The 18,164-nt window shown below is 34.9% G+C and overlaps 1 protein-coding gene across 8 annotated transcripts in view; it reads left to right on the top strand.

The window, feature by feature from the left end:
* LOC145292898 (putative E3 ubiquitin-protein ligase ariadne-2) overlaps positions 1–14,805 on the top strand; it is a 100,704-nt gene extending 85,899 nt beyond the window's left edge. For 5 of the 8 annotated variants that reach the window (XM_080139063.1, XM_080139080.1, XM_080139097.1 and 2 more), the window contains 5 exons: positions 37–164; positions 3,990–4,133; positions 5,151–5,219; positions 6,964–7,047; positions 13,972–14,805. In XM_080139063.1, the coding sequence (XP_079995189.1) occupies positions 37–164; positions 3,990–4,133; positions 5,151–5,219; positions 6,964–7,047; positions 13,972–14,043 (497 nt within the window). In that variant the 3' untranslated portion in view covers positions 14,044–14,805. Of the gene's footprint in view, positions 1–36; positions 165–3,965; positions 4,134–5,150; positions 5,220–6,963; positions 7,048–13,971 lie in introns of all 8 variants that reach the window. The other 3 variants (XM_080139045.1, XM_080139053.1, XM_080139037.1) reach the window with 1 other exon arrangement.
* The last annotated feature ends 3,359 nt before the right edge of the window (positions 14,806–18,164 follow it).

The following is an 18,164-nucleotide window of genomic DNA, read 5'->3' as shown; positions in this document are numbered from 1 at the left end:
TTTTTTTAAGTGGTCTTTTTCTTTTTTTGTCCTCAGATTGGAAAACTCATGGTAGTGAATATTATGAATGCAGTCGTTACAAAGAGAACCCAAATATTGCCAATGAATCTGCTCATGCTCAAGCAAGGGAAGCCCTTAAGAAATATTTGTTTTATTTTGAAAGGGTTAGTATATCATCAACCATTCAATCTCCCCTGCCCGCTCTCTTACATATTGCATCTAAATTTGACCATTAGAAATGTAACTACAGTTTCGTTCAAGTCATGTATTAAAATATGTTCTAAGAGCAAACGTATTCAAAATAAAATAGAAACTAATATAAGGACTCTTCTATCATGAAGAGGTGATAGAGGTATTTAGCTGAAAACACTTTGGCCAAACAAACACTCTTTGGATCCATCAAAGCTGAGGTGTGCTTACGCTAGGCACATCTGTACATTTAAAATTTTTCACTCTGTATATAAATTATATATAAATCTGTTCTCTCAAACAAAAGTTAGTGATTAAATAAAAAAATTGTACCTTTTTCTTGCTTTTGCATGAAAGTGTTCCAAGTGATGAAGCAAAGTGAGAAAGCAAATATAGAGTTGCCATATTTTATTTTTCTATTTAGTTTATAAAATTATCTCATCAGGAGCAAAAAGTAGCTAAAACAGAATTTCCAGGGAACAAGCAGCTAAAATGTTAATTTTTTTTCTTTTCCTTTTTCCCTTTTTGGTACTTGTACTGTTAAGCAAGACATTCAAAAATGAAAATATCGAGAGAAAAAAAAGTTTAAATTGTACGTATCCGTAATGGAATGAAGTTCTCCGGAAAAAAAAAAAAAATATCACTTAATTTTATCAAGTAGTTTTTGTCTTACAGCATAAAAAACAATTGATACTGAGCAAAAGGTTCGATTTTTAGGAAGAAAAGCTAGTATTAAAAATGGGGATGGAATGTCTGCGCTTTAACTAGAGTTATCTCCGTAGCGCTTCTAAATTCCAAACAAAAATTAAGAAAAATTTCAAGATGTCTGCCTTCAATGCTCTCTCATAAAAACGCGTTTTTCCACTGTAAAAAAAAACAAAAAAAACTAGTCTATCAAATTAAGTGAAATTTTTTCCGAAGATCTTCAGTTCAAAACGGATATGTACAATATAACGTTTTTTCGATTTCATTTTTTAATGTCTCGATTAAACTGTACAAGTGCCCCCTTTTTTGTTTTTCCTCTTTTTTGTTTTTCCTCTTTTTTGTTTTTCCCCTATTTTGTTTTTCCCCTATTTTGTTTTTCCCCTATTTTGTTTTTCCCCTATTTTGTTTTTCCCCTATTTTGTTTTTCCCCTATTTTGTTTTTCCCCTATTTTGTTTTTTCCCTATTTTGTTTTTTCCCTATTTTGTTTTTTCCCTATTTTGTTTTTTCCCTGTTTTGTTTTTTCCCTATTTTGTTTTTTCCCTATTTTGTTTTTTCCCTATTTTGTTTTTTCCCTATTTTGTTTTTCCCCCTTTTTCTGTCTGTCTTTCCCCCTTTTTCTGTCTGTCTTTCCCCCTTTTTCTGTCTGTCTTTCCCCCTTTTTCTGTCTGTCTTTCCCCCTTTTTTCTGTCTGTCTTTCCCCCTTTTTTCTGTCTGTCTTTCCCCCTTTTTTCTGTCTGTCTTTCCCCCTTTTTTCTGTCTGTCTTTCCCCCTTTTTTCTGTCTGTCTTTCCCCCTTTTTTCTGTCTGTCTTTCCCCCTTTTTTCTGTCTGTCTTTCCCCCTTTTTTCTGTCTGTCTTTCCCCCTTTTTTCTGTCTGTCTTTCCCCCTTTTTTCTGTCTGTCTTTCCCCCTTTTTTCTGTCTGTCTTTCCCCCTTTTTTCTGTCTGTCTTTCCCCCTTTTTTCTGTCTTCTGTTTAGTAAGAGTAGGTTATACTGACTGGGGAGCAAATAAGCAAATGCTATTAAAACTGTACCAATCCACAGTGCAATCTGACTATGAATCCCTTATATATGGAGCAGCAAGAACTTTATCCTATTATAAATTTTCGTACTGTGTGTGTGTGTGTGAGAGACGCGGTTTGTCTCCGCCTACAGGCATTCCACTCAGGCAAGTTAGGTACCGAAATGAAACTTATGACCCAGCGGGTGTTTTAGTGGTATTTATATCCATATTTGGTGTATGGAAATGCAAAAAAAAATGATTTAGTAAACGTTTTATTTACTGGATATTTTTCCGGTACAAGACAAGGAATCAAGTTTGCCCAGCTGGGCAAACATGGGTGCTTGTACATACAAAAAAACTTGAAACAATCCACCTCCACCAATCAACTGTCATATACAAACCTCGAATTAAAAAAAAAAAAAAAAAAAAAATCACCAACAAACCATATATATTCAGCCAATCATCAGAGAATGACACAATAAAAAGAACCTTAATAGAAAAGAAGTCATACTGAATCATTTACACATAGGTTACACACATATAGCATTTTAACCTACTGAAAGATGCCGAACCCCCATATGCACAGCATGCCAAGAGACTGTTAAGCAGAGTCTGCTGACTTTACACCATATTGAAAGAAACACTATCAAGAATCAACCTTAAAGATCTTTTACAAAATAGAACCATCCAAAATAATACTCTCTAAAAAGTTAATCACTAAAATATAAACCAAACTCTATACACACAATAACACAAATGGAAGCAGAACAACCTAACAAATAAATTTAATAAACCACCATAACAAACAGTATCCTACTCACCAGCAGGTACATCACTATATAAGTCTCCTCTTTTTACAAAGGAGTCACCATTTATCAAGGTCCTGAAGCCACTCGGGGATAAGGGTTAATGAGTGTACAGTAGTCAAGGGGAACATCTAGTAATTGTTAGTGAAAATTTGGTAAATTGGATTACATGAGGGAACAGCTCAAGAATTTGTTCACATTGGACCATATTGTAGTCAGTTGTAAAGCAGGAAAACAGAACAGTTCCAGTCGTGCAATTCTAAGGAAGAAGCTTTGTTCATAGAATTTACATTTAGGTTTAGGCACAGATATAGTGAGAAATTATTGATATTGGTTTCAATTAGACAAGTTTTTTTTTTTTTTTTTTTTTTTGTGAAAATCAGGGTGGGGGGTTATTTTCTGTTTTTTTTTGTTTTTTTTTTTCTATTTTCTGCTTCTTTTCTATTTTCTGCTTCTTTTCTATTTTCTGCTTCTTTTCTATTTTCTGCTTCTTTTCTATTTTCTGCTTCTTTTCTATTTTCTGCTTCTTTTCTATTTTCTGCTTCTTTTCTATTTTCTGCTTCTTTTCTATTTTCTGCTTCTTTTCTATTTTCTGCTTCTTTTCTATTTTCTACTCCTTTTTTTCTATTTTCTACTCCTTTTTTTTCTATTTTCTACTCCTTTTTTTTCTATTTTCTACTCCTTTTTTTTCTATTTTATTTTTGTTTGTTCTGTTTTTTTTTTTTTTTTTTCAATTTTGTTTCCTTTGTTTTCTGTTTGTTTTCTGTTTTCTTATTTTCTGTTTCTCTCCTGCTTCTCTATTTTCTGCTTTTCTCCTACTTTTCTGTTTCTTGTTTCTATATTTCTACCTTTTCTGTTTTTCTTTCCCCCTTTTTGTTTTTTGCTTTTTCATTTCTTTTTGTTTTTCAAATATCAATATTCTTTCATTAGATATTATTCAAAATTTATCAAGTTAGGATTTAGTTATTTACAGGAATTATAAGGATCTAAGAAAAAACTTTTTGCTAATTTTAATATCTATATTTAAATGTACTCTTAGTTTTTGCCCCAAATCCACCAAAAGTTGCCATTAAAAAGTCATTAACATTGTTAAAATAGTATTGATCACAGGGGGAGAGAACTTGTACTTTATTAGTTCCTCTAGTTCAACATTGATGTAGCCATTTCTTTCCAGGATTCTCTCCCCAACCAATGCTTCTTCCATGCAAAATTCATGCTTTACCTGCCATGTACTAATCTTGTCTATTTTCTCAACTTTTTACAGTTTTTTCATTTCTGTTTCTCGCAGTGGGAGAATCATGCCAAAAGTCTGAAATTGGAAGAACAGACTTTGAACACCATTAAAAGCCGAATTCAAGAGAAAGTCATGAATAATTCTGGAACCTGGATCGACTGGCAATACCTCCTTGATGCAGCGTCTTTATTGAAAAAAGTAAACGGAAAAAAAAAAAAAAATTTTTATTTTATTTTTTTAATTTTTTTTTTTAAGATGGAAGATGAAACATCTTCAACGAAATGTAACCATCAAAATGTAGTCCGTAAAAATTTGTTGGATTATTTGTTTGAACTATAAGTATGTTTATGTTGTATATGCTGACAAAATGAATCGCAAATATCTGAACAGGTAACACTTAAGAAACAACTTCATTTACAGAAATAGAAAAGAAAAAGTAGTAAAGAAATAGATAATAGAAATGTTATTTACAAAGTGATTTGAATGGTTTTAATAATTTGTCAATGTGTGCGCTTCTCTCTCTGGTCAGGTCAACAGCTTAAAAATTTGCATCTACTATACAGGGATAAAGGTCAATAGATTTTTTATTTCTGGCTAATATTGCAAATAATATTGCATGTAGATCTTTAATGAAGGTTTTTCACTTAAATCACTTATATATATATATATATATATATATATATATATAATGAGGATTAGAAAATTAAATGACAGTAATTTTATTTTTAATCAAAGATGCAAATTTCTTTATTTAAATGAACAATGGCATGCATTATAGAATATCCCAATTGCAATGAAAGTAAATTGTTTGAATTGAAATCCTTTGGTATTTGGATTTGACTTTTGTTCACATCTTTAATGCTATTTTCACTGCATTTTAGCCGATGTAACCTCCAACCTTCTTTAGTTATGTCTTGTCAAACTCTGGAATGTGCACAGAATTTTGACCAAACCCTAGAGGTAGCATGCACTTGTCCGTTCAGCCATGACTGGATAGATGTCCTAAGTAATTCACAAGTGTATTTGAGTGTCACTCACATCGAACATTAAACTTTCAACCTCCAATAAAAAAACTGACTTGAAGATCGGAGCTTACGTGGATCGGAAGGTGAAAACAAATTCAAAATGAGAACAGTAGTCAAACAAGCAATCCTCCTCTCAAAAATTGAAACATAAAAATTTGTGAACTAATCCTATTTTAAAATTTTCTTTCAGTGTCGTTACACTCTGCAATACACTTATCCGTATGCTTATTATATGGAGAAAGGGGCCAGAAAACAATTGGTAAGTATAGAGTTGGTGAGCGAAGCAGTAAAGTTGGAAAGTAATGAGTTTTTGTTATCTACCAGGTGAGTGGTGGGTGGGTGATGGTGTAAACTCTGACCTTATTTAGATGCATCTCTTTACACTTGGGAAAAATTTCCTTTTTTTTTTCCCCCCACCCTAAACAAGGCATAGTGCCACTAAATCATAAGGAGCTATTAATAGGAACATATTTTCCAAGATGCTATGTAGGGAATTGGGCAGCGAGATGGCTGTTCATATTACATTTGAATGTCAGTACATTCAGGGAAGCAGGGGCCTGGAAGGCCCTTTTCAAAGTCCAGCAGTTTGAGGAAAGAATATATTTGAGTAGAAAGCTTTACGGCATCTAGGGATCTTTAGAGTGTAGGGTGGAATTTTGCTGCTTGTCTTGTTTATTGAGGGTATTCACGTTAAAGTACTAGTGTTTTGAGTTCGTCCAAGCACTTACCATTAAAGTACTTGTAAAACAGGTACTTTATCTAATCCACAGGGTGGATTGTTCTTGTTCTGTCAGCCATGATCAGGTAAAAATAATGTTAATGTTAGCCATCATTGCCTGTAGTAAAGATTGAACTTTCAACCTCAAAAAAACATAATTTAGAACTGATTGTTAAAAGCTCCTTTCCTTTTAACTACAAAAAAAACTCAACCACTGATTATCATGACAAATGACACCCTACCTGAAAGCTTATTCAAACTCCTTGCCTTAACATTTACAGGCAACACAAATTAGAACACATACATTGAGCACATTGCCAAGGCCGCTGCAAAGAAAATAGATTTCCTCTATCGTGCTAGAAAATTAGTCTCACCATAGAGTATTTTACATCTACACAAGGTCACAATTTGTCCATGCATGAAGTAATTCGTTATGCGCTATCGGTCAGGCTCTAACTTCTGCCCCATCATTACAATGTTGCATACCCATGCATCTTTTACAAGTACTTTAATGGAAGCCCTGAACTCCTAGTGCGTGTGCCTCAAAATACTTACTTCCGACAAGTAGCAAGATTCAATCCCTTCAGTGTTGAGATCCCTAGATACCAAAAAACCTATTCTAATAGTTTCTTCCCTCGAACTTCGTAATTTTTCTTTGTTTCTTGCTTCTCTGACTGTGCTAACCTACAGAGGTTTCTGTGAACAGACATCTCTCGGCTCATCTCCCAACAGTCCTCTGTTAGACATAATCCCAAATAGTAGACCATGACATCCAAGTGGCAATATGCCTTGTTTGGGGAGAAAGACAAAAAAAATCTGATGGACTAGTTATAATTTTTTTTTTTCACTCCAAACCAGGTATATTACCACTTGGAACATAAGGGGTTACTATTTAGGATCATATCTAAGAGCAGATTGGGGGGTTTGGAGCAGTGAAATGTCTGTTCACATCATAGTTAAACTTCTGTAAGTTAGTACAGTCAGGGAATTCCAAAATCTAGCAGTCCGAGGGGAGAAACTAATTAGAGTATGCTTTCAAGGATTTAGGAAGTGGGATTTTACTGCTTGTCAAGTAATTGATGACTATTTACGTTGTGGTGGCACAGGTACTAAGAGTTTATTAGAGCACATTCCATTGAAGTATTTGTAAAACAGACACGGGGATGTGGCAATGAGACAGGTTAAAGTTTACTCGACAATGTGGGACTTGTTAGATTTTTTTTTTTTTTAACTCTAACGGTGAGATTTAAAAAAAACTGAAGCAAATTTGTTTTACTATTTTCAGTTTGAATATCAACAAGCTCAATTGGAAGCCGAAGTTGAGAATTTGTCCTGGAAAATTGAAAGAGCAGAAATAACAGACAGAGGTGTAAGTATTTAGGCTCTTGTGGTAACTTTTTTTTTTTTTTTTTTTTTATCAGGGCCCGGAAGCCACTCAGGGATAAGGGTTATTGCATGTACGGTACGTTAGTGTTGAGATTTAATAAAGTGTCTACTTAAGGGGGCGGTTCATCAGAAATTTGTTTACGTTGGACTTGAAGACATCCAGGTTGTAGTCAGGTGGGAAACAGGCAGACGGAACAGTTCCACAGGCGTGCACTTTTAAGAAAGAAGCTTTGTTCATGGAATCTGTTTTGATTTAGGCACAGATAAAGAGTGGGGAAAATTTTTGACAGTGGTTTCAACTAGACGGATGTTTTTTGTGAAAGATTGGAGAGGGGGGGACCAGAGATTGGAGCTCAGACGAGCACCTGCCATGGAAATAACGATAAAACAAAGATAGGCTCGCAACGTCTCTTCTGTGCGAGAGAAGTTGCAGGGAAGAGAAAAGGGCATCCCTCACTGAGCCACAAAGTCTATTTTGTACTCTGTTAAGGCAGGGTAGGCTGTTTTTAGCAGCTCCTGTCCAGATACGGCAGCAGTATTCCATCCTTGGACGTACTTGGCTTTTAAATAGATAGAGAATTGCATCAGTAGTGAGATCTCTTCTGGAGCGGTAGAAGAATCCCACCATCTTTCCAGTGACCTTGACAACAGACTTGATGTACGTGTTCCATTTCAGATCAGGAGTAAAGGTCAAGCCCAGAAGCTTGTCAAAACATGGGGCTTCTCCTAGATGAGAGCCATCCATTTCAATTGATGCCAGATGAGGATCAGAGCGTTGATGATGTAAGGATAGGAGTTTGGTTTTAGATGCATTAAAGGTAACCAGCCACGACTTCCCCCACTAAACCACGCGCTTGAGATCAGAGGAGAGAGAATCAGAACTTTGTCATTTACAGCCTTTGATGTGTTGCCGTAGATGGTTGTGTCATCCGCATAGATGTCAACGAATGGTTTAAGTATGTGTTTAGGGAGATCATTGATGTAGATCAGGAAGAGAGTTGGGCCCAGGATTGACCCCTGAGGGACTCCAGCATTAATACTGCAGGCCTCTGATTTTTGTCCATCAACCACTACTCTTATGAGCCTGTCAGAGAGAAATGGTTTAATAATTGAGAAAACATTTCCAATTATACCGTAGCTGGAAATCTTGTGAAGTAGGCCTTTATGCCATACCTTGTCAAAGGCCTTAGATATGTCAAGAGCAATTGCCCTAGAAAGGAAGCCTTTGTCAAGAGATTCACTAATCCTATGAGATATAACCGTTAGCACATCTGCAGTAGATCTTGCAGAACGGAAACCATATTGCATGTCACTAAGAAGGTTATTTCTGCTGAGGTGGTTGACTACTTCTCTATTTAATATGGATTCCAGCAACTTACTCATGACACACAGGAGACTTATTGGTCTGTACTGAGAGGGAGATCACCTGAATTCTTAAATACAGGGCATACTGATGAGGTTTTCCAGGGTGTTGGAAAGCACTTCTCCTTAAGGCAACACTTAAACAGTTTTGTAAGTATGGGAGCAAGTTCTGGTTGAAGCTTTTTTAACACTATAATTGGGATGCCATCAGGGCAAGTTGCTTTACTGGAATCAAGGTTCTTGATTAGCTTGGCGACCTCACGCACAGATATGTGTTACTTAGCATGTTGTGTGTTATAGGAGGAAATATGGGGAGTTGATGGCCTTCGTCACATAGGGTAGAATTAGCTGCAAAGTTCTTGGCAAATAGTTTGGCCTTGTCTGATGCTGACGAGATTACCTCTGGTCCATTGATAATGGTTGGGATAGAACGCACACTTCTGTTCAGGATCCTATTTGTTATTTGCCAAAACTAGTGGGAACCAAGCCGCTGATCAGCTACTTTGGATTTAACGGACTGAGCATTTTTTATTACTTTTTTACAGTGGTTGCTGGCAGTCCTGAAAGCAGTTTTAGTCTCAGTACATCTATTACGTTGGTAGCTATGGAAAAAGTGATTTCTGTGCGCGATGGCAGCAGCACATTCTGGGGAGAACCATGGCTGGCTGTTAGGTTTTTGTTGGAGTTTTTTTTAGATGGTATGAATTGGTCTATGCCTACAATTAACCATTTGGTTAGGTCTAATACTATAGAGGACACATTCTTTTTTAAACATGGAATGCAGAGGTAGGTCAGATATGAATGTATGGAAGCTATCCCAGTCAGCAATAGAGTATTGTATATATAGTATGGTGGAGGGGTATGTCTGAGGACTTATTACACCTCACCTTTATCTTAACTGATTCAACAGAGTGGTCGGAGGATCCTAGAAGAGAAAGAACGGAACATGAACATAGCTCAGGGGAAGTTGAGATAAAAAGGTCTAGGAGGCTTGCATATTGACCGGTAGTATCGGGCACACGGGTGGGCTTGTGAATAATCTGAGTGAGGTCATAGGCAATGGCAAAATCATGACAGAACCTCCCCTCATCATCTGTCTTATTTGAGTGGGTCAGCCATTCCACGTTATGGACATTGAAGTCACCACAGATGTGAATGTTAGCCGAGGGATGTGCAGACAGGATGTGGTCTATTTTCTCAGATATACTCTTAAAGATAGTAACTCCGCTGTTATGGGGTCGATAGAGGGCAAATATAAATGCAGTGGTGTAAGCAAGTGCAACCCAGAAGCACATATAAGGTAAATTAGGGTCTTCTCTGGAGATATCCCTGCCACATGGGAAGCCATCTTTAATGTAGACACATATTCCATGCCCATGACGATCTTGGAGGTCAGATTTAGATGTTAAGTTAGAGTATCTGTTAATTATGAACTCGGCTAGGGAAGTGGTCGGCCTTATTCCAGTTTCGCTTAGAAAGAATATGTCCAGTTTAATCTCCTGTAATTGGGTTTCAACCTCTGGAAGGTTGAAATGTAGACCCCTGATGTTGGAGAAGGAGACATGGTAGTAGGGGTCTACGTTGGAAGATGAGGTTCTAGGTTTATTAGAGTTTTTTTTCTGGAGATATTTTATATTGAGGTTTTGAAATTAGTTAGAGCAGGATAGAGAGGGAAAGTAAGAGAAAAGGACAGGAATATTTTTTTTTTTTTTTTTGTAGCATATAAGGTAAAGCCGTAAGTTAGCTAGTATGGCATCAAGAGGCCCCACCAGACACTACTGCATGGTCTAGAATCCATTCACCAAATAGCAATACAGCAGCCCCAGTACTTTGCACCTACTGATAGGACAGCCTCCTTAGTGGTTAATCCAAGGTTCGGGTCCCTGACTATCAGGCGGATAACGTTGGCCCAGACGAAACATTTACCTCCAGCACCCTTACTAGTGACATGGCCACAAGGATAGACATAAACAGAAAAATTTCCGACATCTCCGACTACTGTTCACAAAGTGCTACTGACCTGGAAAGCAGCTTTTTCTTCGCCCTTTGTCAGAAAAATCACTCATTTGAATGAGGACTGAGGGACAAAAAAAGGAGAAGTGAGAGTTACTGGAGTTGCCGATAACACATCCACTGCATTATCTACTCTCCATTTAAAAAAAAAAAAAAAAAATTTAGGACGCTGTTTGAAGATAATCTCCCTTCCCATATTAATGTGGCGATGTCTTTGGTGTTATCTATCTAGAGTTTGAATCATTCAAGCTTCACCTTATTATAATTAAAATCCAATAATGAACTTTTTATCAATTTGTGAAGTAAGCTTAATTTTGTATTAATTTACATTTTTTTAGTTTAGATAATAGCCCAAGGTTTTAATTTGGAAGGTTCTCGTTTTAATGTGTGACTTTCTTTTTTTTTTTTTTTTTTTTTATTTTACATGTAACAAAACAATATTGGTTAATAGCATATTTGACAAAAAAGATTTCCGAACAAAAAAAAAAAAAGCAAAAAAAAAAGCAAGACAAGATAGATAATTTATATAAAAAAAAAATTGTTTTTTTCTGTTTTACTTCCTCACAAAAAGCTTTGATGGTAGATTAATTCTTCCAGAATTGTTGCCCTAAGAGGATATCCTTTCAATTTATGGTTATAGTCAGCTAACATACTTCCTAATTTCCAGCATAGCACTACCAGAAGCCGTGAAAGCACACCTATATCTTTCCTGCTCATGTTTTTTTTTTTTTTTTTTTTCCAAATCATTCTTTAAAGTTTTTCAGTGTTTTAAGTTTTTTTTTTTTTTTTCATTTCAATAATTCTTATTTCATAAGCATATATTTCTTATAAAAGAACTTTTGCTTTAATTTTATTAAAAGTGCAAATAAAGACTAATTGTTTTATTTTTATCTGTATAATTTAAAATTTTATAATTTGAAAAGTATACAATAAAAATTTAATGTCCTTTTCTTCTATTTTAATTTAATAAATTGCTTCACAATAGACATACTGAAGATCAATAAATGTGAAGGAACTGTTTAGCCTTGTCACTGTTTCCGGTAGCACTAATGCCAGAAATTAGGAAGTATGTTAGCTGACTATAACCCAATTTACATTTGCTTCTCTATTAGGGTTAGACACGAGTTGGTTTTCAATGTGAAGATAATCGACTTGCCTAAAGGCGGGGGGGGGGGGGCACTCTGGGTTGGGACTAAAATAAAAATTCTCGGTCTAGTGATATACTAGACTTTGCTCGTACCCAAAATGTATGCTGGAGTGGGGGGGTTCAGCTGAGACATCATTGCCTACGAAATGAGATGGTAAATTAAATTTTACAAAAAAAAAACGGAGATACAAGATTGAACTCATAGATAACCATTGCATCTTTTGAAATATGCTGTGCCAGGTTCAAATTCTGTTGGATCCACTATGTTCGGTTACATACTAATGTTAGAGAGTGAGGTATGAACCCACAATTTCTCCCTATCTATAAGTAAAACGGTGCTTATGATCATAATACAATGAATTGGTAATTTATCGATTTGTACATATAATATTCTCAATTTTCCTTAAATCAGATGAAGTAAAAACATAAATAAAAGCAAAGATTTTTTAGTCTTTGTTGGTGTTTTTACAATGGATTGGGGTAGGTGGGCTCAAGATGATCTATTGAAGCTGAAATTGCTTATGGGATCAGTGATGGTGACTTTTGTCATTAATTCTCAATCTGTGGTAAAGTTTACTCCATGTTAAGTAAGAGTGAAGTGTGGTAATGCCTGGGAGAATGATATACTGAGCACAGAACAATTCTCTTCCTCCTTCTGAATTCAACGATAAAAGGTAGTAATAGTATAGTCTTGACTTCTGTAATAGATTTGTGATTTCTTAACTTTTTTTTTTTTTTTTTAACGTAGGTATTAAAGGGATTCCCCAAAAGGTCAAAATCGGCTTCAATTTTGAACTGATTCAATCGAGAGTTAATGCTCCCTTTAGCCACCTTCAGTTTTAGCTCTACAACAAAATTATCATGGCCAAACTTTGACCCGTGATTAGCTTGTCTGGGGAAATCACTCATTAGTTGATTCTCTCAAATTTGGATTTTTGATCCAAACGTTAGTTGTTAAAGAGATTCAACTTACAGGCTGCTTTCTCAACTGCTCCAGTAAACATTCATCCTACAGAATGTTTTTCATTGTCTTTACAGTAATTCCGGCTTCAGAGCAAAGTGTAGTATATGTTCTGATTGATATCTCATCTTATCTGATTAGACAATTTTTATTTTTATCCACATCCAGAATGCATGTTTACGGGATGCTGGATTTTTCCCCACCTTTTGTCTAACTCTGCCCTTGTCGGGATGCTAGTAAATAAAAACTTTTCAATGATTTTGTTGTATAGTCAGGATTCTACGCTAGTAAGTACAATTAAGTTAGCTAGTGTGAATTTTGATGAGGATCACATTTAGTGCATATCAAATGCCATGGCCTAAACAGTCGAATGATGTCAGGATATAATAAATTTATGTTTTTGAGCAAGAGAAAACTAAGGTTTTCAGTCAGTTTTGCTTTGGAAGCCATGTGAATGTCACACCAATGTATGTCTGTCTGTATCTCCCATTTCTCAGACTAAAATTATTTCCTTTTTTACTTATCCCGAAGTCCATTCTCTCCAATAAAACTTTGAAGAACTCTGGACATCTTTGTGTCATTTATGTATGAGAAGTTTGTCAAACAGATGATTGAGAACCAGTAGACCACTCAGAAATAAGAAAATGCAAAGAAATAAGGAGTCTCCCGTATAAATGCCTGTGCATATGTATAAGTTTTTTTTGTTGGGTCTATGGATTGCTTGTTGATGAAAACTTAACAATTTATCAATGTGATAATATTGATGTTGTCCTCTTTCTCCTCCTAGTGTTGAGAAATAATAAAATAAAAAATAACATAAAAAGAGAAAATAAGTTTATCATCAGAACAGTAGATAAATTGTTTGTAAATGAACACAAAAGGAAGCTGAGATGCGAAAGTTGGTCAAGGTGTGGCGATGATTAAAACAAAAGGTCAATATACTTTAGTTTGTTTTAGGAGTGTTAATAGGTTTTGCAACAGTTGGGGGCAGTTTGCAACAGTTGATAACACTGTTCCTATGAGGAGTTGCCAGTTGGATAGTTGAACGCAGGTTGCAGCTTGGACACTATCAGGAGTTCTTTAGGTAGGGATGAGGAAATGAATTGATCTACCGAATATGGCCTTGGCAATAAATGTGTAAAGTTTGGCGCTCAGTGCAACTAATATTTGTAGAATTTTTTTTTTTTTTTTTTTTTTTTTTTTTTATAATTGAGATCCAGTGCATCTTCTTAGCAGTCGCAAATGTGTTAGAGACGATGACATAACCAGAAAAAGTAAGCTGTGGCGATGTTGTTACATTGGTAACATCTGTGATTTTATCCAGTGATCAATCTGTCACATTTCCGTTAGAAACTGAATTTTTGTCACATTTTTTTCTTGATTTCAAAAACAAAAACATTAAAAAAATTTTTTTTTCTTTTTAGGATTTGGAAAACCAGATGGATGTAGCTGAGAAGAGACGTTTGACCCTATTGAAGGATTTCTTGGAAATTTAGTCGGTGGGGGGGTGCTGGTAGAGTGGAAAGGGGAAGTGACTTCTCTCTCTCCCCTACACCTTGTCTCCCTGCTCCTCTCTCCCAACTGTTTGATAAAATATTGTTCCACTGTGTGGACCCTTAGGAAGGGGTGGGGTGGGGGGAAGACAGGTGGTCACCACTCTTGTCTGTACAGTCCTGTGGCCGATTGGTTAGCAGTTTGTTGCTCTACAATAGAGATGCGTGCATCTACACTCACACATGTGAGAGGTCAGGAGAAGGAGGAAGGAAGCACTTTACAAACTTGATTTTCACTTCCTCTCATACAGACAAGCACGAATGCACACATTTTGTAATTCATTGAAAAGGACGTTCAACATTGCCACAACCTCTAGGACAGGGGAGACAACCGAAGAAAACACCCAATAACTTCCAAACTGAAGTATGTGCTTTAAAAAAAAAAAAAAAAAACAAACCTGTTTTTATTTTAACTTTTTAAGTTTTACCCTTCAAGAATTTTTTTTTTTATTTCTTCATTATTAAAGGTTATTTAAATTGTTTACTTTGAGAGAATGACCTACTCTTTTAGAAATGCCTTTTATTAAAAAAAATTCAAATTAGCATTTCTGTGTGTAAACACACAAATAAGATATTTTTGACAGAAAGCCCCACTTTCTGCACATGACGGACAAAGATTGCTACCCACAGCTGTCAGATTGATGCATCATACATTTAAATGAGTAATATTTTTGTTTTGTGTATCCATAAAAACTGTCCAATGGTTTTGTTTCTTGGTGCTTTTATTGTGTTGTATGATTGTTCAATTGTGACAAGTTCTTTGCATTAAATTGAAGGAAGGAATTGTTAGTAAATAGAAAAATAAATGATTTCTTTTTGCGAAGAAAAGAACCTTTGACGATAATCAGGAGAGGAGATACCATTGGTCAGTATTAGTATGGAATGCACCAAACAAATCTTGTCTGGTATTTCCTAATACGAACCACTTGTATATTTCGATATTAAGTTAGTGACAAGTTCATGATATTTGTTGCTTGACACAATTTCGATAAAATCATGGTTACATCGCTAGTAATAACAAGATTTGTTACTGAGCTTGGGGGATGAGTTATTTGTAAATATTCATCTGAAACTGCAATTAAAAACAACACTTGCCTTATGTGATCCCACTTTCAGAGGCATAGGCTTGAAACCTGTGAGTCTCATGTTTCATTTTGTAGTTTTCTTTGTTTATTCCCAGCTCTATGAACTAAATCATCCATTTAAGGAACCTATGTAAACTAAAAACAATGAAGGTAAAATTTTCTCTTAAGCTTTAAGGGAATTTTTTTTTTTTTTTTTTTTGCTCTGTGCCTCCTCTACAAAAAAAAAAAAAAAAAAAACCCCCGCCTTCTTGATAGATTCTTATTCCTAAGTTTTTTTTTTTTTTTTTTTAATCAAACTGTTGACTAAAAGAATAGCCCAACCCTACTTAAGTGTATCAATCGTCAGAGTTGTCTTATATCATTGGCTTTTCTTCTCTTCTTTCTTCCTGTTCTGGTGTGTAGGTTGTAATGAACGCCTCCTCCCCTCTACCTCCATGCCCCCTCCCCTAAAGTCCAAGAAACAAAAGTTTAATGAAATAAAAATGTACAAATGTCCTTTTCAGCAAACAAAAACTTCTGCCCAAATTCTTATTTCCTCTTTTCTTTTTGGGCACTAAGCAAAAAATATCAAATGGCGTGGGGGATTAAAAGCAAAACAAACAAAAAATACAAAAATAAATTCGTGTTTTTTTTTTTTTTATCTGAATGAAAGAAAAACAAGATTTGTTTGCACAAACTGAGTTTCGTTTGAATTTTTTTTTTTTTTTTTTTTACAGAATTTCGGCAAAAATAAAAACCTTGTGACCCCCCTTCCCCACACATAGCTTTAGAATTTTAAAAATAAAACTTTTTAATTTTTAAAATGGTTCCAAATCTTGCAAATCAAGTTTATTTTTAAGCCTCTTATTCATTGTGAAAAACCAAACAACCTTATGACTTTCAGAAGTCATGAATTGAGCCGGGAAGAGTGTTAAAGGAGGAATATATAGTTGCGTTAACTGCTCCTGTTCTGCAAGATCAAACCTTTGATCTGTAAGCTCAATAAAGTGGCATCATCAGAATTAAAATGTTGTGCACCCATCCCGTTCATTTCTAAGCATTTGTTTCAATTGAATTACTGCCATGTTCAAGTGAGAAATGATATTTTGCTAGCACAAGGTTTCAGCCGACCCCATCCAACAGACTTCATTTGGAGATGGTAACCCCAGTATTTGTCTTCGTGGAAATAGGGTTGAAAACTTTTTTCTTGAGAGAAAACTGACTTAAAACAAAGTTGATTTCTTTGTTTTTTTCTTTTTAAACTTGAATCAGTTTTTAAATTGAAAAATCGGGCCTTCCTTACGGTTTCTTTGTTTTTAAAAAAAAAAAAAAAGAAAAAATTATTTTTATGTCACTATGTTCAAATCTCAATGCATTTTATTTCTAAGAGATTGTAATGTAGGAGCCTTTTATACGGAAAGTGATACACCCCCCCCCCCCTCAAATCTTTTAATTAAACAGGAATTTCCCAATGATATTTATCCCCAATAAGACAAAAAAAGCCCCAACAGTTTGTGTTCTCGTCTTGGAAAAGAAATGTTTTTTTTTTGTTTTTAATGCTGAATTATCTCCCCTTATTCAAGGGGAGATGATTCATGCATTACATGGTTTCCTTTCCTTCGTTCTCAAAATGTTAACCTGTTGTTTGCCACTTTTGACTTGTTTAAAAATCCACAGGTGACCAAAGTCTTAAAACAGTCAATTTTCTTGGAGTTTTACTTTTTTTTTCTTTCAATTGTATGAATGACAAATTAGAATTGAATAAATCCTTTTTTATAAAAAGTCTTTCTATTTTTTTTTTTTTTTTTTGTGAGATAAAAAAAAAGTGGGCGAATTGCATAAATAACTTTAAAATTAGCTTTAGGTCATTAATTTATAAATAAAGGCAAGACACAGTCAAGTTTCTACTATATGAATTTTAGACTTAATTTTTTTTTTTACATTTTTCTCCAAGCTGAAAATATCTTTAAATAGAAATATTAAAATGAATGCGACTCACTACTATACGATACGTTTGCATGAAAAACGGTTTGATAACTAATTTTCCTTTTCATCTGGAAGCAAATTAGTTGTTGGATTTTGCAAGGTATTAAATTTTTCATTCTGTTAAAAATCATATTCTAATTTCCATTTGAAAAAAATCTTTGTAAAACTGGTCATATATTAATTCACTGGTGCTTACGCAGAGTACTTTGTCATTTTGATTAGAATGATCTCCGAAAACACACTTAAATCATTGACATCTATGCTGATGACACGACCATCTACACAACGTTTTTGCTCTTAAGTCACTTCCAGTTAGGTGGTGATCGTATGTTTAAATTAAGGCTAGACAACCGAAAGGAGAGGATGACTTTCAAAAATTTCAGGAGAAGAAAAAAAAAAAAAAAAAGCGACCCCCCCCCCTGCAGAAAAGTGTCCAGTTGAAGGTGAAGATATTAATGTTTTCAGCCAAGTTTTTTTTATATTTGTCGTCTAAAAGGTCGAACTTCAAAGCAATACTGATCTTCGTAAAATCAATCGTCTCTATCAAGTTTTAGGCAGACATGCAAGTATACACACATTTATATATTGGTAACTAAAATTTTTTTACCCAAACTGATCAAAAAGCTTGTCCTATCTCTGAATACCCTTTATGTCAAATTTCAAATGTTTAGACCAGACATTGTCTAAGTATTTTGGTAGCGACTGCAGAGGTCAATTTTTTAACTTTGACCCCTTAACATTTATTGTTGGGCTCAGATCAAGTTATTAGTAATGTTTAGATCCAAAAAGGTCAAATCGTTGAACTTTGACCCACTGAACAGCCAAATTTCTGGCCGGAAACTGATCCAAGACTTTCCCCAAATCTCAGTACCCTTTCAAGTCTGTAGACTTAAAATTGACAAAGTTATTGCGTAGGGAAATGTACACAGACATGTTCACTTTTATAGATATATAGAATATCCTTTCGAGTATATAAATTCCTACTGGTGAGACGTCTGCTTCGGTTAAAGCTGG

Source organism: Euprymna scolopes, chromosome 2, assembly GCF_053919585.1.
Source record: "Euprymna scolopes isolate OS-2025 chromosome 2, ASM5391958v1, whole genome shotgun sequence".
In the NCBI taxonomy this organism is placed as follows: domain Eukaryota; kingdom Metazoa; phylum Mollusca; class Cephalopoda; order Sepiida; family Sepiolidae; genus Euprymna; species Euprymna scolopes.
Note: the sequence above shows the minus strand (reverse complement) of the source record. Positions and strands in the feature narration are given on the sequence as shown.